Genomic DNA, 25,250 nt, shown 5'->3' on the forward strand with positions numbered 1-25,250 from the left:
CGGAACCGTTTGAATTCGAACTCCCAACGGTCGCTCCTCCCGCCGCAGGTGGGCGCTGCGCGCGGTGACGTCACGCAGACGCACAGGAGGAGGGCGTGCTCCCTCCTCCCGGTTCTAACCCCGTTCCCGCTTTGGTTTTGGGCGGTTTTTCCCCGCTTTCGGGTCAGGTCGGCGGCAGCTCTGCGCACGCGCACTCCCGGCTCTCCCTCCCTCTCCCTCTCGCCGTGTGGGCAGCGAGCGCCTCGGCGGGGCGGGCCGGACTGGGGCGGCGCCGCGGGAGCGCCGGCGGCCACAGCGGCAGCGCCTCCGTGTCGGAGCGGCGGGAGCGCCGCGTGCCTCGCTTCCCTCGGCAGCAGCCATAGCGACCCCATTCCCCTCTTGCCCTCGTTTGCTGCTGCCGCTGCGTTTCAGGTGAGGGAGGGGGTTCCGGAGAAAGCGAGCGCAGGGGCGGTCACTCCCCCTCCCGCCCGCAGCGCTTCCCCGCCGCCGGGTGTTCTTTTCCCCGGGAGGACGTAGCAGCCCCTTCGGCAAGATGGGCTGCACGCTGAGCGCCGAGGACAAGGCGGCTGTGGAGAGGAGCAAGATGATCGACAGGAACCTGCGCGAGGATGGGGAGAAGGCGGCCAGGGAGGTCAAGCTGCTCCTTCTAGGTAAGGGCCGCGCCGAGCTAAGGCCCCTTCACCCAAGTCCTGCGGTAAAAGCCTGCTTTCCCCCCTCCCGCTTTCCCTGAGCGAAGTCGTCCGACCTCTCCCCTCTCCAATCCTGAGGTAAATTTCATCTCCCCCTCCCACCCTATCCTTCCCCGTGTTCCTGAGGTAAATTCCATCCTCTTCCCCCCTAGTTCTGAGGTAAACTCCTTCTTATTCCCTCCCCCCAGCCCTGAGCTCAGTCGTTTCCCCTTTCCCGCCCCGAATCCTGAGGTAAATCGTATCGTCCCCCCGCCCCGCGTTAAGGAGGGGCCCCCGCGCACGCGGCACAGACTCTGCGGGCGAGGGGCCCCCGCTTCGGAGCGGCCCTGTAGGGTGGCTCCCGTTAAACACCCCCGGGAGGACTCGCTGGGGTCGGTGCTGGTGGCTCCTCGACAGTTTTTGGACTAAGGAGAGGAGCAGCAGCCTGGTAAGGCAGGTAGGAAAACCACGGTTGGAGGCAGGGCCGTAGTGGAGAAATGCAACGGAGTAGCTTGGCCAAAGGTCTCCTGTAGCATCCATTTAAAGCAGGTAACATTTTAAACTTATGTGGTGGGTCCTGTGTACATCCACTAAGCGGAGGAGTTTATGGAAACTTTAGGTTGGCGGATGTTTGTTCCTAATGTTTCTTGCAGAACGTCTGATTTATAAACTGTTTTTGTAGATTAAAGTGCACAAAGCAGGAAAGAACATGAGCAGAACCACCATTTGACTTTTTGTATTCTTTGTTTTTGTGGAAGCTGCTTATGTTGGTGAAATCTTAATGGGGATTCTGCGGTGTGTTAGTGAATCAGCCCACATGCTTTCTTGGGTTATTAAACTTTGCTCATAATTACTGGCATACTTTTTGACTGCTTTAGGTGCTTTAGGTGCTTGAGAATATAGATAGTTTTAAAAAGGGGAAATGAGATTTTTAATTAGAAAGCACCTTCATTCAGAACTAACACTATTGTACAACTCGGACAGCTGAGCAAACTGTATTGATGTTGAAGTGACTCTTAACTTGGCCTTCTTAACAGAAACAAGAGAGGGTTCTTGTAAACTGGAGTTAAAATGTTGTTTTTTTTTTTCCACTGGTGCTCCCCCTCCCTTCTTGAAGCTACAGTTTCTAGTCAAAATTTTCTAATTATCAAGCAATTTCTCACTCCCTTCAAAACTGATTATGCTAAATACTTATCTACAATATTTTTATCACTAAATAATCATTATTTAGTGATAACAGTAGTTTTATTTAAAAAAAATCTTTTTGAAAATTTCTTTTAAAATGACTCCAAACAATTCTAGGGAAGCACTTTCATATGTAGGTGAAGAGTTGAAACATGCCCAATGTGAGCTGCAGGGCAAGTGTCCTACAGTCCTAAAATCTATATGTATAGATTAAATCTTGCTTTTGAGGGGTTTTGGGAATTTTTTTGTGTGTATTTTCCAGATAGCACACTGCCAACCAAAATAAGTCTTAGTTCTATGAGGCTTTGAAAGCCTCAGTAATGGATTGTTGAGTGTGAATGTTATCAGGTATGAGATCAATAGTAGTAGTGCAGAAGATGTTCTTATGGTCTCTTTTGAATATGTTGAACTGATGTTTTGCTACATGTATGAACTGATGTATGTTAGGCATCAGTTCAAAGACATTTGAAATATTTCTTTAGAGTTTTTCTGTTTTTATGAAATTTGCAACGTGTGTAGTATTGTCATCTTTGTTTCATTGTTTTCCCTGGGTAGGGATGAGTTCTGCATCTATAGAAAATGCTTTAATTTCCTCAATCTTGAGATTGAGTTTTGCCACTGTATTTTTAGTTGCGTAATGTTCTTATTTATAAAATCCAGGTTTACTAACTTATCTGGCAACAGTACAAGATAGTATAAAATGTTATGTGAATACTTTATCTGCTGACAAAGCTAACTTGGGGTACTTGCGCTAGAGTCACTCTCTTGTTCTGCACTCACTTTCCCAATTTTGATCTGTCCACGTGTTACAGTTTATCTTCTATTTGGTTGTATTGGTGTATCTATTTATGGATTTGTTCAGTTAAAAAGATACCGCAATAAAAAGAACAGTCCGAGCTGTAGTGTGCTGGCAGGAAAAGGCAATATGTGAGGCATCAAAAATATCTTGCTTATGTAGGAAATGTTCATGTAGTTATTGAGCCTTGACTCAATAAGGGAAACTTATTCCAGGAGTTGTAAAAAAAAAAAAAAAAAAAAAAAAAAAAGTGTGTGTATATATATATATATATATTTACATGGTGATTAGAGAATCTTACTGATTATCTCTTGATTGAGCTAATAGGTTAAACTGAAGGAAGGCAAGTTTATAAAATTAGTTTATTTCCAGCTTTTGTATTTAATTTGTTCCATTATATCTTTTTCCCTAAATGCTTGTCTAAAACAGGAAATAGCACTGATTTAATGAAGAAGATTTGACATTACTGAAACTATTGTGATTTAGTGATTAATGTAACTAATTTGTGTGGTTTATATTTTCTAGCCTATTTATAGGGAGATGCAGCTAGATCTAAGTGGTTAGAAATATTGTTGCTCCAGGTTATCTAACTTAGATAAGATTTCTCGTCACTGTGTGTAAATTTGACTGTAGCTTGTAGATGAGTTGTTCTTGGAATAAAAATCCTGGATTCTGAAGAATTATCTGTCCAAAACAACGTTATCCTTATCCTATGCATGTTGATATGATATACCAGCATCAGGAGAATCTTTTCAGGAAAATTTCTCCAAAAGCAGTTTTCATTATTAGAAGGCTCAATTTGAGTATGTAGTTTATAAGCTAGCTGGAACATGCTCGTTTGTATATGGAGATTGGTGGTTTTCCCCTCTCTTTTAAATCATTAAATGAGCTTTTTTAAAAATAATCTTCAATTAGTGCCTTCTATTTCTGATGAAGAAATACTTAAATTGCATAGGAATTTAAAATGAAAGGTGTAAGTGCTGTTCAATATACTGTCAAACACTAAGAATCTAACATGTAAAAGAATCTTTCACTTAAAGGCCTAATATTCACTTCAAGTCGATATTTTTAAATGTACATTCCCGATTATTTGAGGTAATCATGTGGTTTTAGTGTTTTTTTGTTTGTTTCTTTTATTTGTTTCTTACAAATAAACTCATATACTTACTGTGAGCTGGATTTCTGAAGAGCAGTATATACCTTGGCTAGTTTTCAGGTAGATAAATCTAAAATCTGTTTTTCTTCCCTGTGGTTCATAATCTTAACTTGTGTTGCCCAACAAATAAATCTGATGCTTCCAAAATGAATGCAGTTCTACTAATGCTAGGAGGTGGTGTTTGTGTTCTGCTTTTAATATACATGTGATGCAGATCAAGTGTGGATTTAGAAATATTCTTCTATTGAATTAGCCAGAGCACACAAGACTGAATTTATGCCAACTGCAGAACAGACAGTGCCCCATTTAGCAGAAAGCCGTCTGGTATGAAGTTATTCGTAGTGTTTTTTGAATACGTTGAACCTGGCAATGTGAGTTTATAGGATTAGCATTTTCTTGTGGATTGTTGAATTCTTCACCTAATATAGTAAACTTGGCATTCAGGTTCTTAGCATCATTGAATTAGGATGCCTTCAGATGTCTTGCAAAATTTTTTGGAGTGGGTCCCTGAATCTAGGAGACCATAGGCAATATATTTGTAAGACTGCAGTTGTTTTGCTTTCTGGATAATGACACTTAAATTTTTAAGTTCAGTAGATACTTCTGTACACATGACCTGTAGAGGCACTATTCCACTTCTGAACTATCTTGTGATTGATGCTGGAACAGAGGTGTGCCATGCTCTTAAAGTTGTCTATCTTTTATTCCAAGACAGAGCACTGGTCTTTTTTTTTTTTTTTATTGCAGTTCTTGTTGCTTATGGCAGGAGCTGGAAAAATCATGTGCCATTCTTCTGAATCTTCACATCCCAACATCTTTATGTGTCTGCTTCTCTTGTGTTAGTGACTTCTGTTTGTTCAGTCAACTACTACCAGTCTGTACTCATCTTCTCAACAATATTGTACCCATAGACCTTGAAAATAGCTGTTTTCCTCCAGACCTGGCTGCCAATATGGTACATGTATATACATGCACACGCTTTTTGTAGTATTATTTCTCTTGCCTTTTCTCCAGTATATTTTTGCAAACAACAACAAAGGACTTTGCAAGGCATAGGGAGCTTATGGCAGTTCTCAAACTTGTTTGTTACAGATGTCTTCAGAGATGTTGGCATTAAGTATTATGCCAACCTTGATTGTCCTAATCTAAAAAGTTTCTGATAAAAATAGTTCTATCACTTACATGGGGGAGATTCATCATCTCTAAATGCTGATACTGTGCATGCTCCACCTGTAATATTTTGTATGCCTGTATAAACTGATAGTGAAATTAAGTTGTTCTTCATATCCTGTTAGTAGGATACAAAAAGTAATTTTCATAAAGCTACTTGCTTTAAAGGCATTAGTAAAAATAAATGAGTATGCGGTATTTTGGGTTTTGGTATAAACTGTACATCGTTTTGTTTTATGCATGCTTTTTAGAACTGTAATGTTGTGCATGGGATGGAGAATATACTTTTCAAAGGCTCCTTATTAACTATTTAGTGTAATGTAAGAGTATCTAGGCAACCAAAATGGAAAGGCAGTCTTTACAATTGTTTCACTAAACTGACAGTTTTTAAAGATGAAATCAATGTACCGTAATGAACAATGGTATGTTGGATTTGTGAGGCAGGCTCATAATTTTTGATTTGTTGTAGGACTCTCTTCATTTTTTTAAATGAAAGAACTAACCAGAAGCACAGCTGTTACAATTGAATGGCTGCATGGATCTTATCCTTCCATCCTTAAAGTTTTAATATAATTTCCTACATATGTGTTTTCTACATGGATGAAGCATATAGCCATTGGCTGTGATATTGATTCTTACCCATTACAATTATAAAAAAAATCTGAATCTGTGTTTTGTATTTATAGTTTTAAAAAGCAGCCAAGATGATTTTCTTTATACCTATGCTGTGGTTCTATAAATAAGCACTGCCAGTTCTCTAATATTATAGTGAGAGCAGTTCAGTGACTCTGTTGCTGGAGAACTCTTGCAGCATCTGACTGTGGTTTTACTCTATACCTGATGCCTTTGAACACTTCAGCTAGTTTGGTGATGGTTTAGAAGTCAAATCAACTGCCTTTTTGTGACTTATTTTGCTGCTAGTGATATTTGAGTGAACTGAGTGATATTTCATAGTGGTCTGATCATAGAATAAGGACATAGTGAGCACTGAATAAAGGCACAGTGAGCGGCAGAAGCATGTGCCCAGGGCGCATGGATGCTGTGGGTGGGAGGGGGGAAAAAGACTGGAATTCTTCCATTTTTCTCCCCTTCTGTCAGAGTTAACTGTAAAGCTGGATAATGTGAAATTGTATGTTAACTTTTCTGTGAGGTCTAGTTATGTGTGTTAAGCTCCTTTCAAAACCCACTCTTAAAACATTACTACTAGAGTAGGAGATATTGCCTGACTTTTTCAAGTAGTATTTTGATAGAGCATTTGATAAAATGAAGGTGTGAGCTTGTTTTCATACCAAGCCCAAGGGAACTTGAACTTCTTTTTCTCCATTCCTTAAAATGTTATTCTATTTAGAGGTTTTAGTGTCAGCTGGGAAGGATATTCTACTTATCAGTCTGGGTTACTGCACCAGAAAATGCAACATGGTAGTGAGGTATTTAGCTGTTATCTGGGTTGTTCTTAGTTCTGCTTTACTGTAACTAAATACTGTGTAAATACTGTATTGAAATATAACTTTAAAATCAGCCAGAACTGAAAATAGAATATCTTGCAGTAATAGAACTGTGAATAAACAAGAAAATTATCTTGAGTATTCATGGCTTTTGTTTAATTAAGTGTTTTGAATGTTCATTGATTTATATATATATATATTTTGAATCTACCTATGATTTACTGTATGATGTCAGGCTGAAGGTAAGCTGTTAAAGCTCATTTAAGTGTTATCTATATTCTTCATGCATTATATATTTCGTGAAGCATTTTGGAAGTAGATTTCTCAGTTGTATGCCTATTTAGTTACTGATCCTTGATAAATCTAGTAGACTCTTAGCAAAACCATTATGTGCTTTCTAAGCTTTTAAAGGCATTAACAGGGATTGCTTCTAATATGCTTTAGTGGCTCAATATTTAGTAGCAAATCCTGTCATCTAGTTTTTAAGTGACAGACTACTTATTTTCTCTGTCTGCTTTTCAGAACCATAGGGCATTTTGTCTTTCCTCCTTATAACTTGAAGTTAATCAGGTCTATGTAGGTTTCTCTTATTTCTCAATTCTGTGCTTGTTGATTACAATTGCCTATTTTGAACTGTATCAAAATTTGAAATCATTTAAAGCTTTCTCATACAGTTTGACACCATTTGTCAAGTCCAAATTTGTTCAGTACTCTTAAACACTTTTTTTTTTTTTGTGGGAAAAAATGCCTGTGTGTAAAGAATGATTGTGTATACAAACAGATTTTCTTCTGCTGGTTCATATTGAAAGAAAGAATTCTGAAAATATTTGGTTTTAACATGTTCAGTTTAGTTATGTAGGTTATTTTTCGTTGTGTCACTTAATCTGCCATTTCAGCGAAGATAGTGAATTTGGCTCTTACTTGGCCCTTTGAATCTTACTCTCCTTTTTTCATGGATCTTACAGTTCCCAAACAGCAAAATAAAAAGCCCTGTTCGCTTAGAGATGGGTAAAGTATAAGAATTTGTTTGAGCTCAGATGTGTTGCACTACTTTTACAATAATGAGCTAACTTTTTGTATAGCTACTATTGCCCTAGGGTAAACTTTGAGGATACCCATTTATTGCATTTGCAGATGATTCCTTGTTGTCATGTGACAAATAGTTTTTAAAAATTCAGCTGAGACTTGCATCTCTTCCTGTTTAGAGAGAAGTGCATCTACATTTTTGTCTCATTTTCCCAACTTATTATTTATACTATTATGTAGTTATCTGAGATAGGGACTTTTGGATCTATCACAAGCCTAGATAATGCAACAGTACTGTAGTTCTGAATTACAAATGTAGCATATGATGAAAAATATGCTCAGAACTACAGAAAAATGCTGAGAAGTTCAGTTGCATGTCTGCACTGGAATAACCTGCATAAGATATGCAGTGGGGAATATTTTGGTAAGTATCTCCAAGTCATAAATTGGTAATCCATGTAGGAGTAGAAGTCCTCTTGTATCTCAATCACTGAACTGCAAGTATGGTGTAAAGATGGTGATATGTCTTCATGTAAAACAAGAAGAGTGGCCATATGAAGGTACACTAAAGGGTTCAATCTAGTGCAAATTTCAGGATATATTTATAAGGATCCTTTTCGTATATATACGGTGATATCTCTTGTTTCTGGTTTGTAGGTGGCAAAGCTAAGCAGCTACAGGAAAAGTATATACTTTAGAAATAGTTCAGTTAATAGGCTCAATTTTTTTCTGCACTTTAAGGTAGAATCCTACTAAAATTGTAAGATGATGCTTTGAACTCTGAGATCAAAAATATAAAAACAGTATTTCAATATTAAATGTTTTAATATATTTTTTAAATCATGTATTTATAACAATAGTAGTCTAGGTATCTTGGAAATTTAAAATAATTTAAGTTCATTGCAGATCTCGACCTGGATAAATGCGTAGGACTTTGTTGGGTAGCTCTTTTTTTGAGGTAACATTTTGTATAAACAATTTCTTATAACGGTGCTTAGAACATAATATATTGACTATATTTTGTTCTGTACTGTTAATTTCAAAGACCTATTTAGAGCAGCATTGAAAACCTAGGAAAGATATGATCAGTTTTGGGTTTTGTTTAGGGACTTTCCAAAAGCGACAGTACTTTGCAGAATTGTTTCTAGGCTAGAAATAAACCAGTGTGCAGATACTGCAAACCTAGAATTATCTCAGTTCTCTGTAGATGAGTCAGTGTTGTAATTTTAGAATCTGTTACTCCTGTGCTTTCAAGCAGTCATGATGTAATCTGGGACTCGCAGTCATTACTACATAGTTAAATTACAGAAGTACTTTCTTCCAGGTATTACTCACACATTAATTCATTCAAAGTTTCCTGACATGTTTGAACTTCAGTAGTTACGGAACTGCAGCAGCCACAAAAGCGTAATTCTTGTCTGTGGGTGGTTTTTATTTTTTATTTTTATTATTTTTATTTGGAGGAAGGAGTGAAAGTGTTGGAGCGGGAGAATATGACAAAAATAGAATTTAGTGAGAGCAGGTGTGGTAGCTTGGGTACTGGTGTCTGAGTTTCATTTAGTGGTCCACTTGTGTGCTAGAAGTGTAATAACAAGTTTTCCCTGTTTGAGTTTCTTGTAGTAACACAGGTGTTTTGAATATTGCAATATTTAGCAGCTACTAGTATCTGGTAAGGTATCTTGGGGTGATAAATTTAAGTGATTATGCTTCTAATCTATATAAGACCACTGGGTGCATAGTAGAAAGAACAGAAATTACTGGTTGTTTTAACTTGTGCTATGATTAGTGGCAAGTAAGGAACTGGTACCATGTTTTGTGCCTTCTGCTATAAAAAGATAACATATGGCAGAAGACAGGCAGGACAGTTGTAGGGAGAGGACTTGTAGGTGAAATCAAAAATTTCTGAGTCAGTGGATTTATTTTAAATTTCAGATGTGTTTCTGTGCAAGTCTTCTGCTGTACAGTCTGGAAAGTTGAAAAATGTCTGTTGGAAGTTTTCTATTTATGTTATGGTGTATGAGTAGATTCTTCAGTAAGCAATTAGCAACTGTTTGCAAGTTAGAAATGTTGTATAGATCCTGGTACTTGCAAAAAGCAGTTTCTGTACTTGGATTCATAAATGATTCTTCCTGAAATCACTCATTTTAGAGTGCTTGCTGTGTAAGGAAGCAGTAGTACTAAAATTATTGGCAGTAGTGAAGCTGAAGTCAAGTATCAAAGGCCATCAATAACATGCTTTATTACATGAGGAAGGAGTATACAGTTCTGTCTAAATCTGCGTTCGCATATGAAAGAAAGAACAGCTATCATTTAGTGTGCAAATGTAATACTATGTTTTTCATATTGCCTGCTCGTGTTGAAAACTTTCTAAAAGCAAGTTCATGTTTTCCTCTAGATGAGGACAGCTTGTTCACAGTGAGGTAAGAGGGAATTTTGCATCAGTGTGGCTCTGCATTTGCCAGAAAACCTGGCTGAGGCTTTTATTTAGGGAAGCAAAAGAATCTTTTTCAGTATGGGATAGTAAGGTATCATTTTCTTATGTAAGACATTGTCAGCAAAGATGCAGACAAAAAATTATTTTCTTTCATTTTCCGGAAGATATAATAGACAATGCATGTCCAGGAGCTCACTGTAGGTGTTAGGTGCTGTGAAACCAGTTACTTTTGTTTATATTATATGACTGTGGTGGTGTTAGAGCTGTTAGAGCTTTTGTGAAAATGAAAGGTGTGGTACACTTATCTGTGATACTTGAGTACTAACAGACCATATTCCACTCAAGAAAAACTGAATAGAAAGAATGTAGGAAAAAGTTGAAAGTATGAGATAACATGACCAGGCCTGGCACTTACCTGCTCAATTACAGTCAAATATTGTAATTTTTTTAAGGGAAATAGCACTCCACAAGTTAATGCAAGTGAAATACAACAATAATATTTTTTTTTGTTCAATGTGCTCCAAAATTGCTGCTAAATGCATAATTGTATAAAAGGAAAAATTACTACTTTTTTCAAAACTTTGAATTCACTGCCTGATGGTTTTGTCCCATGTTTGTCCATAAAGTGCATAATCAAGCATTTACAGATTAAGTGTTAATTTGTATTATAAATACTTTAATTGTAGTCGTAATGAGTGACCTTGAAATAGTGTCTCTTAAAGTGTAACTTTGTTTAAAAGGCTTTCTGGCTTTTAGTTGGTAGATACTACAGGTGTTCATGTCATCCTTTTGATTCTTGAAAGATATGTGTAAACTTTGCCTGAATTTGTTCTGTTGTCATAAGGTACAGTATTCATCAGCAACTTGTAGAGGTCAGTGTTTGTTCTTACAGTTGTTATACAGATTTTTTTTTATATATATATCTGATACTGAATTTCTGTGGCAGTTCAGAGAGTGAGAACTATTGCTGCTCTGTAGAAAGAAATATGCAAATAAGACCTGTTTTTGATAAATGTGGAGTCTAACTAAATATGACGTTAAGCCAATCTTAGGTTGAAATTGACAATCCTTCTCTTTATTCCGTATCTGTGTACTTCTGCGGAGTGCTTTGTGTTGGCACTAACACTCATTGTGCTGTGTGTTGGAGGAAAGAAAAGCCAGCCACATCACTAACAGTGTTGCAGGGAGGTGGGACAACTTTTGGCAGGCAAACAGCCCTGAGCTGGTTTCGGACTGTCATAAGACTACACACTGGGTAAATCTGCCAGGAGGAACATTCTGAAGGCATTGCTATGTAAGAGACTAGTTAAAATGGAAGTGTCATTTTAACTTGGAGAAAATGTCTGGATGTCACCTACTGGGAAGTGTTACCCTGAACACTTGGCTCGCTTGGATCAAAATTTGAGGCTGCTCAGGGGCATGTCCATTTTTTCCCTAAAAATCTTTCAAGGATGAGGTTCTATACTCCCTCTGAGCAATCTGTTCCAGTGCTTAACCATTACCCTTAAAACAGTGCAGTGATTGTGTGTGTGTTTCTTTCCACTAGTATCTTTAGAACTTCCCCTGTTGCAGCTTCATGTTTTTCTCATCTCTTTTTTTTTTTTTTTTTTTTAAAGGTAAAATCTGCTTCTGTATAAAGGCATCTAAATGGGTTTTGTGAAGAAGACAGGACACCCACTGGTCATCTCTCTAGGATGAAAAAGCACAGATTCCCTAGCTTCTCTTTGTACGCTGTGTGTTCTTAATTATGTCAGTGCAGCCCTGTATGTGGTTGGTTGCCAACTTCTGCAGGGTATCTCGGTTTCTCCAAGGCTGTTCCCTAGTTCAGTATTTGCCTTTCTCAGCAGCCAGTGATCATGATGACTTGTGAAGATTCTGTAGAGAAACATCAGAGGCATGGCTGAGATCCTTCTGCACCTTTTATATCTTTTTTTGGTCTCATTGATTAATCCTTTTCCAATTCATTTTAGTTCCTAGCTCGGTTTTCCTTTAGCCTTTCTCTGCCCCCAGTTTTGTTGTATGGGATCTGGGAGGCTCAAGAGAAGACCTTGTCAGTAAAGACCAAGGCTGAATAGGGTGCTGAGCACTTCAGCCTTTTCCTTTTCATTCATGACAGGTTGCTCATCCGCTTCAGCTATAGACCAGCACTTTCTTTAGCTCTGTTGAAATTGGACAACGGATTTTCTGTGTGCTTTAGAAACACTGGCAGACTGTGGGAAGGTTATATGTGCTTCTACAAAGCCATGTTGAGAGGCAGGGATATAAGGGGGAGGATTCAGCACAAGCTGACAAGTAAAAGCAAACAAGGAGGGTGCTGTGTCTGAAGGGATTTAAATGAGTTGCGTGGATTTGTCAGGGGAAGAAGCAGGTCAAAGAATCTGAAGGCAAATAAATTGAGACAGCAGAAATTGTGCTTTTTTGTTTGCTGATGAACATTATTTGTTTTTGTAAGCTTTGCATTTTAATTTAATGTTCCTCTTTTAATTTGTTAATCATTGAGAATGGAATCAGCAAGACTGACAAACTTTATGTAATCTTTTCCGCAAATAGCAGTCTGGCTGTGCTGGTTTATTCTTGAAAGGGCCAAGTAATAGCAATGAGTCTAGAACGCTCAAAAGCAAGATGCTCACCTGCAACACTGAGCACTGTTAGTGCAGTGCGAAATGGGTGTAGGGAGTCTCTGGTTTGGTGTTGATAGGTAGGTAAAGGGCTGTTTTAGAAATGGACAACTGATAATCTATTTCTATTAGAAACGCCTGCAGACTGAAGATCATGCTCTTGAGTACTCCAAAGTCTTAAAAGAAAACTCCCAACTCTTTCCAATTAAATGATTTCTTATTAAAATGACACTTCCAGAGGCATTCTTTTGTTAGTAACAAGTAATGTTTAATAAATGCATTTTGTGCTTTTGAGGACTTATATTGGTTAAGTACTGGACATGTGGAAACTAACTTTAAAAGTATTCTGAACATGAATGTCTATTCTAATGAATTTTACATGTTTATTTTTCAGGAGCTGGTGAATCAGGGAAAAGCACAATTGTCAAACAAATGAAGTAAGTATAGTGAAACAGTATGTTATAAATAATCATTTCTTTGAATTAAAAAAAACATTTTTCTCCTTCTTTAGGATTATCCATGAGGCTGGTTATTCAGAAGAAGAGTGTAAACAGTACAAAGCTGTTGTCTACAGTAACACCATTCAGTCCATTATTGCTATCATTAGAGCAATGGGGAGGTTGAAGATAGATTTTGGTGATCCAACCAGGGCTGTGAGTATTGAATTAATTACACAGTTACACAATACAAGTTTCATTCATTTTTTCCACTTTTCTCCATTTTTATTTCCTAGAAAAGTCAGTAGCATCTTTTCCTATAAAAAAAAAAAAATCATTTCTAGGATATAAGGTTTTATAAATAAACGGCACTCATTTTCATGTAGTCAAGTAACCCAGAATGAAAAAAAACTGGCTTTCTTTTAGAAAGCTTTAAATGGGAGCAAGTAGTGTTAAATACAGGACAGCTAGAGGTAAGTTTTGCCTAAATCTGGAGAATTAGGCATCTGAATCGTAGGGAGATCTTGAAAAACATTGAGGTACTCAGTCATTACACTTACTTTTTATGAACTTGCGACTCTTATTATGTAATTTAAGTTGGATGTTTTCACGTTCCTTAAAATCAATTTGAATAGGTCATCTTTTGCCTACTTTTTCTCTATTAAGTCATGTGCACAATAACGCGTGCCTTAAAATGCTTCTAACCTCTGGGTCCAATCCTGTTTTCATACTGACTTCCAATGTGGATGCCTCCGTTTTATTCAAAGCAGAGTAGGAATGGGCATAGGTCTGCTGTTGGTATCTACTCTTAATGACAGCATAAGGATTGACTTTTTTTCCTAATAAATAGGAGCTTTTGCTGAGCTAGGGAATAGAGCTCTTTCTAAGCTCTTCTGCCTCTCTTCCATCTCACCTCGCTTACTGTTCCTGTAATTAAACTATTTGCTATCCCACCTACTGCAGGATTAATTCTTTTTGCTTATCTTTTCTCCAGCCCTTCTCCTGTACCCTTCTACATGCTGACTGTTCTTATTTATGTGGTCAGGAGGGTAGATGCTCTGAATGTCTCCAAAATTAGCTTAGATTAGGTGTTTTTATTTGCCCTTTGGTTACAGCAATTTGCTCTGTTGCAGCACTGAAACTGATGGTTGAATTTATTAGTCTGAAGTGTTGAAGTCTTAGGTTAGGATTATGTGCCTTATTTCCTTTGCATGGAATTGTCAGCAAAGCAGTTTTTGAAGCAGGAACTACCCTCATTATTGCTGCTTTTCAGAAGGCATGAAGGTTTTTGCAGTTCCCTTATTGAAAGAAATGCGTAAAGTAATAAGAAGGATACGCTGTCATAATTACGCTTTCCATCATGTTAAGGCTGAATTACAGTTAGAGGATCAGCAGATTGTTGAAAAAGTGGTATGTGGGTGCTGCTTTCCTTAACTCGTGTTCAAGACTTTTTTTGTTCGCTTAGAAAGCGATTATAAATATCAGTGAGGTTAGTATCAGTAGCCGTGTGTGATGCCTTATGTGTATAAGGGAGACAGATGTTTGTAATCTTATGCGAAGTGGATGGTAAAGGTATAATTGAACTATAAATCTTCCTGTTGTCACTTATATGTAAATTATTAGACATTTTGCTTTCACTGTTTGATTAGTTGTTATTTTATGCACATATGTGGAATTTACCTGAAGAAGGTTTATTAGCTGTGCTCACAATTAAGCATACATTATTATTGGCTGTTCCTCTCCTCACCTGTTCTCATGTTTGCTGTTGTGTTGCCTCAAGACCAAAGTTTTCTGTGGAGGACCAGTATCTCACTGCACATTAGTCTGGTAGCTGTGCAATAGTCTTTTCCAGAATCTGGCTGTTGGTGTTAGAGGCATATGGTAGATTCATAACTAAATACATAGTGAAAACAAATGGAGGGGAGGTAATCTGATAGTGAGCAGATAAGTGGCTAGCAAGATGTTTTTGAGGTTTATTTTACTTATGATATCAATTTGAACTCCAGTGAGATTTTTTTTTTATCCTGAGTGTGTAACTGATGAGGATAAATATTTGTTAGGGATGGTCCTGAAATAACTGCTCATCCTTCTGCATTCAGGCAGATCTTAACTTCTCCCAGGTTCTTTTCTAGGACAAAATTGCTGTAGCAGATCAGCCCCAGATTTTTATTGATTGTAAAAAACAAAAATAGGGGAAAAATCCAGAGCTAAGTCCAGAGCTTCTGGTATACAACTGGGGAGTCAGGAAATCAGGAAAACTGTTTCTTAAGACTTTTTTCTCAAATTTCTTCATGAGAGTTGGTGAGGGTTTTATTTGGAATGATTTCATTTGGAAAATCTTTTGATCTCTTTTTTTGGACTCATGGTAAATCAGTGAGTTGAACACACAAGTTTTTCTGTAAAGCTGTTGAATTATATGATCACAAATTACTGACAACTTTACTCCAGTAACAGTCTGAAGACTGTACATTTCAATGTTCTGGAAGACAAAGTAATACTGAAGGTAAAAAGCATGCTATGAGTGACACACAGTGAATACTTTAAAGGATGATCAACTCTCTAGATATGAGATCTGCTGCCATAAGTTTAAGACATGACTAAATGAGTTTCTGTGCAATGTCTCATTTATGAAATCTGATACAAAAAATGTAAGTCCTAGAGTGGAACATGCCCTATTCCAGCCTTAAAGAGAAGTATATAACACTGCCTAGTGAAAATAAGATTTAATTGTTCTGTATTGGCAGTATTTGATTTCCACAAATGTGGTTTCTATCTTTAGAAGGGAAATATGGGGTGAACAAATAACCCTTTTTGTTTTAATAGATGAGCTTTTTAAAAACTGAAATTTGTGTGTCTTTTTTCTTTGCCGTTTCCTGTTGTGGCATCCTGCCCCTTGCCCTTCCTTCAAGAAGTAGTCTGAGATGATGTAGATCTGCTGTATTTGCAACAGCTCTTCCGTCTTATTCCTCTTGATAGACGGCAGTTTCACTGAATAATAGGAAAAAGTTATATAGGGTTGCTGGCCAGAATTAACTTTTGTATTTGAAAGTTAGATCATGGTAGGTGCAAAATGTTTTTTTTCATTCATGACAAAATTGACTTGGTACTTTCCAATCTGTTTTTCTCACGTGTTGTAAATTATGTTGTCTTTCATGATTGACTTTTTGAAAAAGTTGTACATCCATGGCCTTTCCACCCACAAATAGTATTCAAGAGCAGAATTGTCATCCGTTTTTCCATTATGTGGGCATATTGTTCAAACTCCAGGAAGTGGGATCTGACCATCTTGTGCCCTGACTGTTTTTAATGTAATAAATCACAATCCATTCAAGTTTTACTAATTACTTGCATTATTTGACCTGTTGCACATACAGCAATCACTATTCTGTAAAGTTTTTGGCAAGCGCTTCTCTTTTTGTTGCTAATTAAGCTTTCAAAAGATCTCTTGAACTATGTATTAACAACTGTTAATTATTTGTTGTTCGTATGTATAACTACATACAAGTATACAGATGCATATAAATTTCAAGTCTCTTGGATTCACATAAAGCTTTTTGTTTTTAAGCTATTAACATTACTTCTATTGAATCAAGTAGAGGCAATTTGCAAACAGTTTCCAATTAGCTGTAACAGTAAAGGTGGCAGAACTTTGTTCTCATCTTCCACCTCAGACTTTCCGCTCTGTACCTACAGTTACAGTTATATGAGAATAATCTTGCATGTTACTTTTCTATCATCTTTTCTGAAATGCTTTCAATTTCAAGCTGAGTGCCTACACCTTCCTTTTTTCCCCCTTTATCCTTTCCAATGTGATCTGTTACCTTTTGGTTTTCTCTGAAAATGAACAGTACATGCTGTGGGTAGTTAAGCCACAAATACGCCGATTTGCTGGCTGGTGTGTAGTATAGGTCGCACACATCTGATAATTAAGGTCAAGCTTCTACCTTCATGACAGTACTAATGTTGGTATCTTCTCTGCTAGCTGTTATCTGTTTCATAACAATACCTTTCAAGTCTCTGCTGTCAAAATTAGCAGGCTGTTCAAATTGCACAAGGAAGAAACTTGATTTTTGTGGAATAACTAAGGTAGGGGTTATTTGTAACCCTGCCTTACCTGGAAAAAGTCGTGGGAAGAGGTGTAGATCTCAGACCTGGTGAATGATTTGGGAAGAGATAATCATAACTCAATTCAAATGATAAATGGATTGGAAGAAGGTTGATTTTTATCAGCTTATAAGAAATTCAGTTGACTTGTCTTTTTCTGTTATTGAAAAATGTAGGAACTAACACCCTGAGTAGAATAGTAAGACGAGTCATTTTACATCACAATTTTGAGGTTGATTACATTCATGTATATTTTCTGAAGAAAACTTGTTTGAAAGATCTGAACTTTAGATGATGAACCATTGCAAGTGTAGTCCTGTTGCATTTCACACTTGTCTCCTTGTTTTTTTTGTATCCTAAAGGATGATGCTCGTCAACTGTTTGTGTTAGCTGGAGCAGCAGAAGAAGGATTTATGACTGCTGAGCTTGCTGGAGTTATCAAGAGACTGTGGAAAGACAGTGGAGTTCAAGCTTGTTTCAACAGATCTAGAGAATACCAGCTTAATGACTCTGCTGCCTAGTAAGTACTGGGTAACAAACAAGATTTTCCCTCTCTTGTCAGTATGGGCTAAAGGAACTTAAAGTTGTTTCATCTATTGAGGAATTCTGTTCCTACATAGATATAAAATGCTGAAATAACTAGACAAATATTGTCTCCATGGGTCAGAATGATGCAGCTGCTGCCTGAGTTTGAAGAGGAAGGGTTATGGTGGTGTTCTACATTTGACTCATGTCCTGTCTAGTTGTTCTAGTCTATTGAAGAAGGCAAAAAATTGCTTTTGTTGCTCTAAAATGTTAAATGGCATTTAGTTACAAAAACATGACTCAATTACTTTTTCAGTATCTGAACTTGTCCAAGAAGCCTGACTACTTTATGGAAGAAGATGAAAAAAAGGAGAGAAAGTAAATGTAGTTAGGAATCAAGGGGTAAGACATGATGGCAAGTCAGTCGAGGGAAAGAATCAGAGGAAAGAAGATGACACAAGAATGGTGTGGTGTTTATAGTATCCTTAGAAGGCAGCTCTTCAAGTCTTATGTTTCTGAATTATTTGGTAATGTTTGAAGTTATGTGCTTCCCTTAAAATTTGCTGCTTCTAGGTGAAGTAACTACTATATGATTACAGCTGGAGTAATGTAATCATAGGCATGCTGAATGAATAGAAATGTGCTACTACAGTGTCAAAAAAAATAAATAAAACACCCACTGTTTTCTGCATGGTTATTATTTATTTGCTGGATTTGCATTAAAGGCACAGAGAGGTTGACCCAACAAGCTGAACTCAAGATGACAGAACCCTTCACTTATGCAAGCACACACACTATCTTATTTAACTACAGTTCATGACAGGGCTTGAAGATACTTTACCTTTCTCTGATAACCTTCTCTGTTCTTCTTTTGTTGTCCTGATTTAAGTATCTCTTCCTCCAATTCCATAAGAATTTTTTCTATCCTTAAATGTGCTACACTAAAAGAGAAAAAGCATAATTTCTTACTACAAAAAAAAAGGCCAATAAAATATATATTTAGAAATGCTAGGCTTCTTGGCCTGAATCACAGAAGCTTTGGAAATGAAAATTACATTATGAAAAAATGTAGATAATTAAAAATTCCCAATAACAAGTTGCTAGTCATGTATTAAGCATTGCCTGTATTTGTTATTCCCAAAACACTGGATTGTTCTTTTCACACTTATTTTCCATTTTATTTGCAGGAAATTTTTGATTTCAGAAAAGTAGCCTGGGCATCAATAGAATGATACAAAGATGAAAATGTTCGTTTAGTTGATTGCAAAAAAAAAAAAAAATACAGTTCCAATTTTGTGATTTTTGAAGATTTTTTTATTAGTGCAATCAATTGTGTCAGATTTTGCTTTTGTAGGATAAAACATCTCAATTATATTCTCATAATTAGGCAAATAATCTTGTAACATGTCTTCTCCTTTTTTTCTTAAAGAAAATTGGCTTTTATAAAAACAAGTACAGCAATGAATGGACTACATAATTTTGTATTATCTGATTACTGTTCTGTTCTGTAAATAACTGAAAGCAGTGTTTATTTTTACCTTTAGTTACTTGAATGACTTGGACAGGATAGCACAAACCAGCTACATTCCAACTCAACAGGATGTTCTCAGGACTAGAGTGAAAACCACAGGAATAGTGGAAACTCACTTTACTTTCAAAGATCTTCATTTTAAGTATGTAAATCATGATGCATATTTCTATGACTTCTATAAAGTTCTAGAAAGTATTGTTATGCAATTTATCAAATTTGCTAGACACAGCTTTGTTTAGTGTGCTTGTTTTCCTGGAGTATTTCTTCGTATTTGGCCTCAAATTCCTTCATTTTTGAAGGGATGTGGTGGTCATGGGAACTCTTGTAAATAACTCAGCATCTGAGTATTTAAATGTACTTAGTAATAAAGGCTTTCCTTTGAGGTGCTTTAAGTGTTTTACGTGTAAAATATTTTAATGTATGCCTCATGTTGCTTCTATAAACTACTTAAGAAATCAAGACTTCCTCGATATTAGTTACTTATGTTTTCAAAGAATATCTGATTTCATAGAAATATTTTTTCTGGTAATTCTGAATTTCATTGTGACATTTTGGGTTTGGTACAAAATTCTAATATGTGAAGAAATAAGTTTTTTCCATTTTTATTCTATTGGAAATAATCTTTAAAATGTTTTTAGTGTGCATTATTCCACTACAGAACACTAAATGAACAATGAGAATGAGCCTAGTCACTTGTGTAATAGCATATCCAAACAAAAAAAAGTTCAACATCTTTTTGTCCATTTTTTTTTTCTTTGTTTTCTTCTCTACTTATTTGATTATTTTTTTAAAATGCAAATTTAGCAGCTTTGAACACTTTAACATTCCTTAAAATAACTTTAAATGCCTCCTAATGCAACTTATCGAGTTATGTAGTACACTAGCCTATTATTTAATAGGCTTGTAATTTCTTTTTAATATGGTGCTTTATAAATAGTAAACTCCTAGAATGTAAGCTCCGTTATCAAACTAATGTCATCTAAACTGCAGAGTGGTAGTAGGAGTAGTAATAAAAAACACTTCTCTGAGCTGTACACAAACATAAAGTTGGAGGTAGTTTAAGAAAAAACAGGGTAATAGGAGATATCTGACAATTTAAAAATGTGAAAGATTGAATTTCTCTTGAGTTCTAGATATGTGTGTCTTTTGTAAACACCCAGCCTACCTGAAATATTTATTGAAAATTGCAAGGTTGAGATGAACAACCTGTGTAACTTTAAAGAAGCAAAAGCAACCACAGCAAATACTTAGTGCCTATATTGCATTCTGTATTGATACTGGAATCATGTTCTTGGCTTAAATAATATGAAGAAGGCAGAATATGTCAAATCTGATAACTGTCTTGCATAAAGCTGTCAAAATATGCTAATGAAATATCTTTCACCAGTCCTTAAATATGTTCCCTTCCAAATAATCCACTCAAAGCCACTTGTGTAATATAAAAATAGCTAAGTAACATGCTTACTGGGATGATGACTGGAAAAGTCTTTTAATGCTTTATGTTTACTTCAATTTCAGTGAAATAATTCCTCTTAATGTGGCATAGTCAGTTGATAATATTACCAAAAGACTTGCTTTATGCAAGTGAAATAGAAAGTCATTAAATGATGTCTCTAGTACTTTAGGTAAGGAAGGTAAATTCAGCCTTTATAAACACCTGCTCCTTCAGCATGGCTTTGTATTTGTTGAATCTACTGCGAATTCTGACTTGCTTTACGTGGGCAAAATCATGATCCTCTTGAGTAGCCAAACCTGTACGTGACTTCCATGAATTTTGTTACCTGAGGCAAATGCCTAAAAGATGAGCTTTCCCATTTAACCTTTTCCATATTGGGAAGTGGAATCTGTAGAGTATCGAAGCCTTTTTTTTTTTTTTTTTTTTTTTTTTTCCCCTCCTAGGGTGTACTAAGAGTTTTCTATAGATTAAAGGGCTTCTCTGAATGTTTTGGTCTGCTGAGACTGTGACCTAACAAGCATCAGTATGACATCTAGAGAGTAGAAGAACTCGTGAGGCCTCTTTGTTCAGAATGGCTAACATTGCTGAAAGATGCTCACAGCTTTATCTTTGTTACTGAAGAATTTCAGTTATTACTAAACTATTTCCTAAATAGTTTCAGTATGCTCATCTTTGAACTGTGTAGATGAAGCTTCATTATATTAAAAAATAATCCTTCTTGTTTCTGTTGGCATGTTGACTGTAGAAAAAAAAATCCACTCAGTGCTGTATTTTACTACATAAACAATCTCAAAGATGAGTCCAGAATATGGTTTGCATAAAGAACTGGGAATTTGTTGCATGCTGTATTAGAAAGATAAACCAAAAAAGACAGTTGATGCTTGTGAAATACACCACAGGCAGAAGGCTCTTCTGAACTGAAGCAAAGATTTCTGACTAAAATGAGCATCTGTGTATGTAACTGGAAATTATACTACTTTTGTGTCTTAAGTCTTCTGCCTGGCAATATTCTAAAGAAGCCAGAACTGTGCTTGGTAGACAGACCTTCTGATACTATAAGAGCAGCAAGACTATCAGGATATGATGCTGCTTATACAGTTGTGTTTTCTTTCTGCAGATTTTTATTCTCAAAAAGAAAGCTTTTTATTGCACTACTTTAATCCCTATGGAAAGTTGTGCCATTTTCTTGCACTTGCAGTTACCATCTCAGTGGTGATGGTTTTGTGTTGAGCCTTATCTTAGAACGTTATTGAAGTGGTTGAGATCATGCAGATTGATATTATAGTGCTGCCATCAGTATAAAGCTTTTAAGTTCTCGTGGTCCTTAAAAGCTGATATCTGCTAAAGGATACAAGAAGTGATTTTCTTGGTGGTTTTGTCAACCAGTTTCCTTATGCATTGTTATATTCTATAAAGAAACAATTTGTAGTTTTCCAACCCTGCATGTTCTGTTGTCCACTTTAAGACTTTAACGTCTTAGTACTAATGCCTCCCTGGATGAGAGACACTTACCCAGTTAAGAGATTAATGATACTGACCTTTCTACTGCTTGGAGCAAACTGAATGCTGGTGTAGGAACTGATCTGTCCTGTGTTCTTCCCTTCTTTTTCCCCCCTGCTATTTGAACATTTTTATACGTATTGAATTCTAAACTCCTCATATTGACAACATGGAAAGATGTTAACATTGACCTTGAAAACCCATAAAGAAAGGAAAAAGTTTTTTTGTTTTGTTTTGTTTTTTTTTTAAAAGGACTCTTTACGTTCCCTTGTAACCAGGAGGAAAGTTTTTGCATGATAAGACTATGAAAGAAAAATAATAGGGAGCATTGCATGGTGACCTTGTTTGTTGTCTTGAAGCCATAAATGACCATCAGAATTTGAGACAACAGACTTCTGTGATAGGGATAAGACAGGTGGGAAAGATTTATGTTCTGACATGAGGAAAAGATTCAGCTATGCATATATCTCTTAATTTCAGGACAGCAGTGTTTGTCTCCTGTTTTATATGGCTCACAGTTCAAAACATGCAGGATGATATTAGACTTGAAGAAAACTCCATAATGGTGTCTAATAAACTTAGGTTCTCTTTATCTCTTATTGTAAAAGGTCGCATGCAAAGATATTTAAGGTTTTATTAAAATTGTTTTTCATACTTAGGTATTGCAAAATGCAATATTGCAATTTTATGCCCTTTCTCACATTTTGATTTGATTTAGACAATTGTTAGTTTCAGATTTTATTGGCTAACATGCAGAAAGCTAGAAGTCGCAAAGTTCATTCCATGCTCTTTTTTTTTTTTTTTTTTGCAGGATGTTTGATGTTGGAGGTCAAAGATCAGAGCGGAAGAAGTGGATTCATTGTTTTGAGGGTGTTACAGCAATTATTTTTTGTGTGGCATTAAGTGATTATGACTTAGTCTTGGCTGAAGATGAAGAAATGGCAAGTACCTTAATCTTGAAGAACTTAATAGTTGTGGGATAGGAACTACGTGAGTTTGAAAGGAGGGCTGAATACCTTTTTGAGAGAGTGTTCCTTTAAGTTTGTGGTTGTATGAGAAATTGTGGTACAGATCATGATTGAGTATCAGAAATATTTCCTGATGTTTTCAACAGGAATAGTTGGACGACTTCAGTCCTCTCTCCTCTGAAATGTTCCTCTTCCCATAACAGTGTGCACAAAGTTTCTATCTGCTTTTTATTTATAGTTTTCTAAACTGATGCTTGTTTATTGTCTGTAAATCTTTGAGAATTCTGTGATCCTTCCTAGTGTTCTGCTTCCCTTAAAATGCATGAAGAAAGTGTGGGGGAGGGGGAAGATGGAAAGGAGCTACAACAGGGGAGCAAGATGGGGGGAAAAGGACTTTCAAGTCTGATTTAGTCAAGAAGAGTCATAGTTGGTGTCCTACTTAAATGGATAAAAGTCTGACCAAAATACTTACATGGGATGTGTTTTCAACAGTTTAAAAATGTTTTTTAAAAAAAATTACTCACTTGATTTTTTTTTAGGTCTGTAGGTTTTTTTTTTATTTTTTTATGCTGGAATATGGGGTAGGTGCCAAACTTAGTTTTCAACTTTCAGAAGAACTAATCATTAAAATAAAATTTTGAGGTAACACAGTAACTCTGCCAGAATATAACTGTAATTGCAGAACACAAATTCCTAAAATATTAAACATGGGCTTAAGCCTAGAAGTGAGAACAAAGAACAGGAAGCAGTTTCTTGAGTACTTCTTATGAAAGTGTAACTCTAAGGTAGTCCAGTGTAATGATCTTGGCCTCTGTGTTTCTCTGTGATAAACCTTGATTCCAGATGCTAGCTGCTTAATTCTGTAACTTGTCTGCATCACTTGTAAATTTCTTATCAAATATATGTATTCTAATTTTATTACTGAAAACTGATAAGATACAATAAGGTGTTTTTTTCCAATACAGAATCGGATGCATGAGAGCATGAAATTGTTTGACAGTATCTGCAACAATAAATGGTTCACAGACACTTCTATTATTCTCTTCCTAAACAAGAAAGATCTCTTTGAAGAAAAAATCAAAAGAAGTCCCCTCACTATTTGCTACCCTGAATATTCAGGTATGGAGAGAGGGGGAAAAATGTCTAGTAGCTTTCAGCTTCTTTTTTTTTTTTTTTTTTTTTTTTTTTTTTTTTTTAAGATTTTTATTCACAAAAGTGTATCCTTTTGTGTCATTTTTTTCATTCTAATTTTAGATTATTCCATCTTATGGAAGGTAGTAAGCTGGAGATAAACTTGGAAGAAATGTAGGTGCAAAAAGTATTTAATGGAATGATAGTGGGGGGTAGCATCAAATCCTGTTAAAACAGGAAAATTAAGCACGAATAACTTGATTGAAGTAGCCAAAATATGTCAGTCTGCAGAAAAGCGGTGGTTTGTTAGTGACTTGTTCTATTTGTCACTAAAGAAAATGAAAAAACCCCTGGTGTTGCAGTTGCATTGACTCCTTCGTTTTTGATATTAAAAAAAATGTCCAAATATTTTCTTTAACAAGAGTTACTCATGGTACCTTAAAACAATGTCTGAAACTAAATCAACATCCTGCTTTTCATGTTTAGGTTAACTGTTTCAAAAAGATCTCTGCAGAGATGCAACATTCATCTTGTTCTTTCTCAATTTGAAATCTGCTTATTGAACAATTTTTTCCTTCTAGGATCTAACACTTACGAAGAAGCAGCTGCCTACATTCAATGCCAGTTTGAAGATCTGAACAAAAGAAAAGACACAAAGGAAATCTACACTCATTTCACATGTGCCACAGATACAAAGAATGTGCAATTTGTTTTTGATGCTGTAACTGATGTAATTATAAAAAATAACCTGAAAGACTGTGGCCTCTTCTAAGAGCAAGCAGATTTTTGTTAAATGGTAAATTAAATGTCTGAAAACAGGACTTCGGCATTTGGGATATGGCTATGTAGTGTAAAACTTAGATATACTTATTTCTCTTTTATTTTTAGGTTTGAAGAGCGACCACACAATTCTAATCTGGTTTCAAGGTGAAAGAATTATAAAATGTTGTGTTTAATGATAGATCAGTACTGTACTTGCCTGTTTTAACAGCTTTATTTATGTTTGTCTTGTAAATTTAAGTAATTGGGTAACTCTGAAATGTCTTTTGACTGTATGTATTCTTATAATTGTAGTAATGTATTTGTATAAACGTTGAACA

At 36.2% G+C, this 25,250-nt stretch overlaps 1 protein-coding gene across 1 annotated transcript; it reads left to right on the forward strand.

The window, feature by feature from the left end:
* The first annotated feature begins 483 nt into the window (after window positions 1-483).
* GNAI1 (G protein subunit alpha i1) lies at window positions 484-25,250 on the forward strand. The gene is made up of 8 exons (XM_010227236.2): window positions 484-650; window positions 12,893-12,935; window positions 13,010-13,151; window positions 17,402-17,559; window positions 19,109-19,237; window positions 22,863-22,992; window positions 23,985-24,138; window positions 24,732-25,250. The coding sequence occupies exons 1-8, from the start codon at window positions 533-535 to the stop codon at window positions 24,920-24,922; spliced, it is 1,065 nt and encodes a 354-aa protein (XP_010225538.1). The 5' UTR covers window positions 484-532; the 3' UTR covers window positions 24,923-25,250.

This window comes from Tinamus guttatus, unplaced genomic scaffold, assembly GCF_059628265.1.
Source record: "Tinamus guttatus ecotype Peru unplaced genomic scaffold, ASM5962826v1 Tinamus_guttatus_pri_ptg000193l, whole genome shotgun sequence".
NCBI classification, from domain to species: Eukaryota; Metazoa; Chordata; class Aves; order Tinamiformes; family Tinamidae; genus Tinamus; species Tinamus guttatus.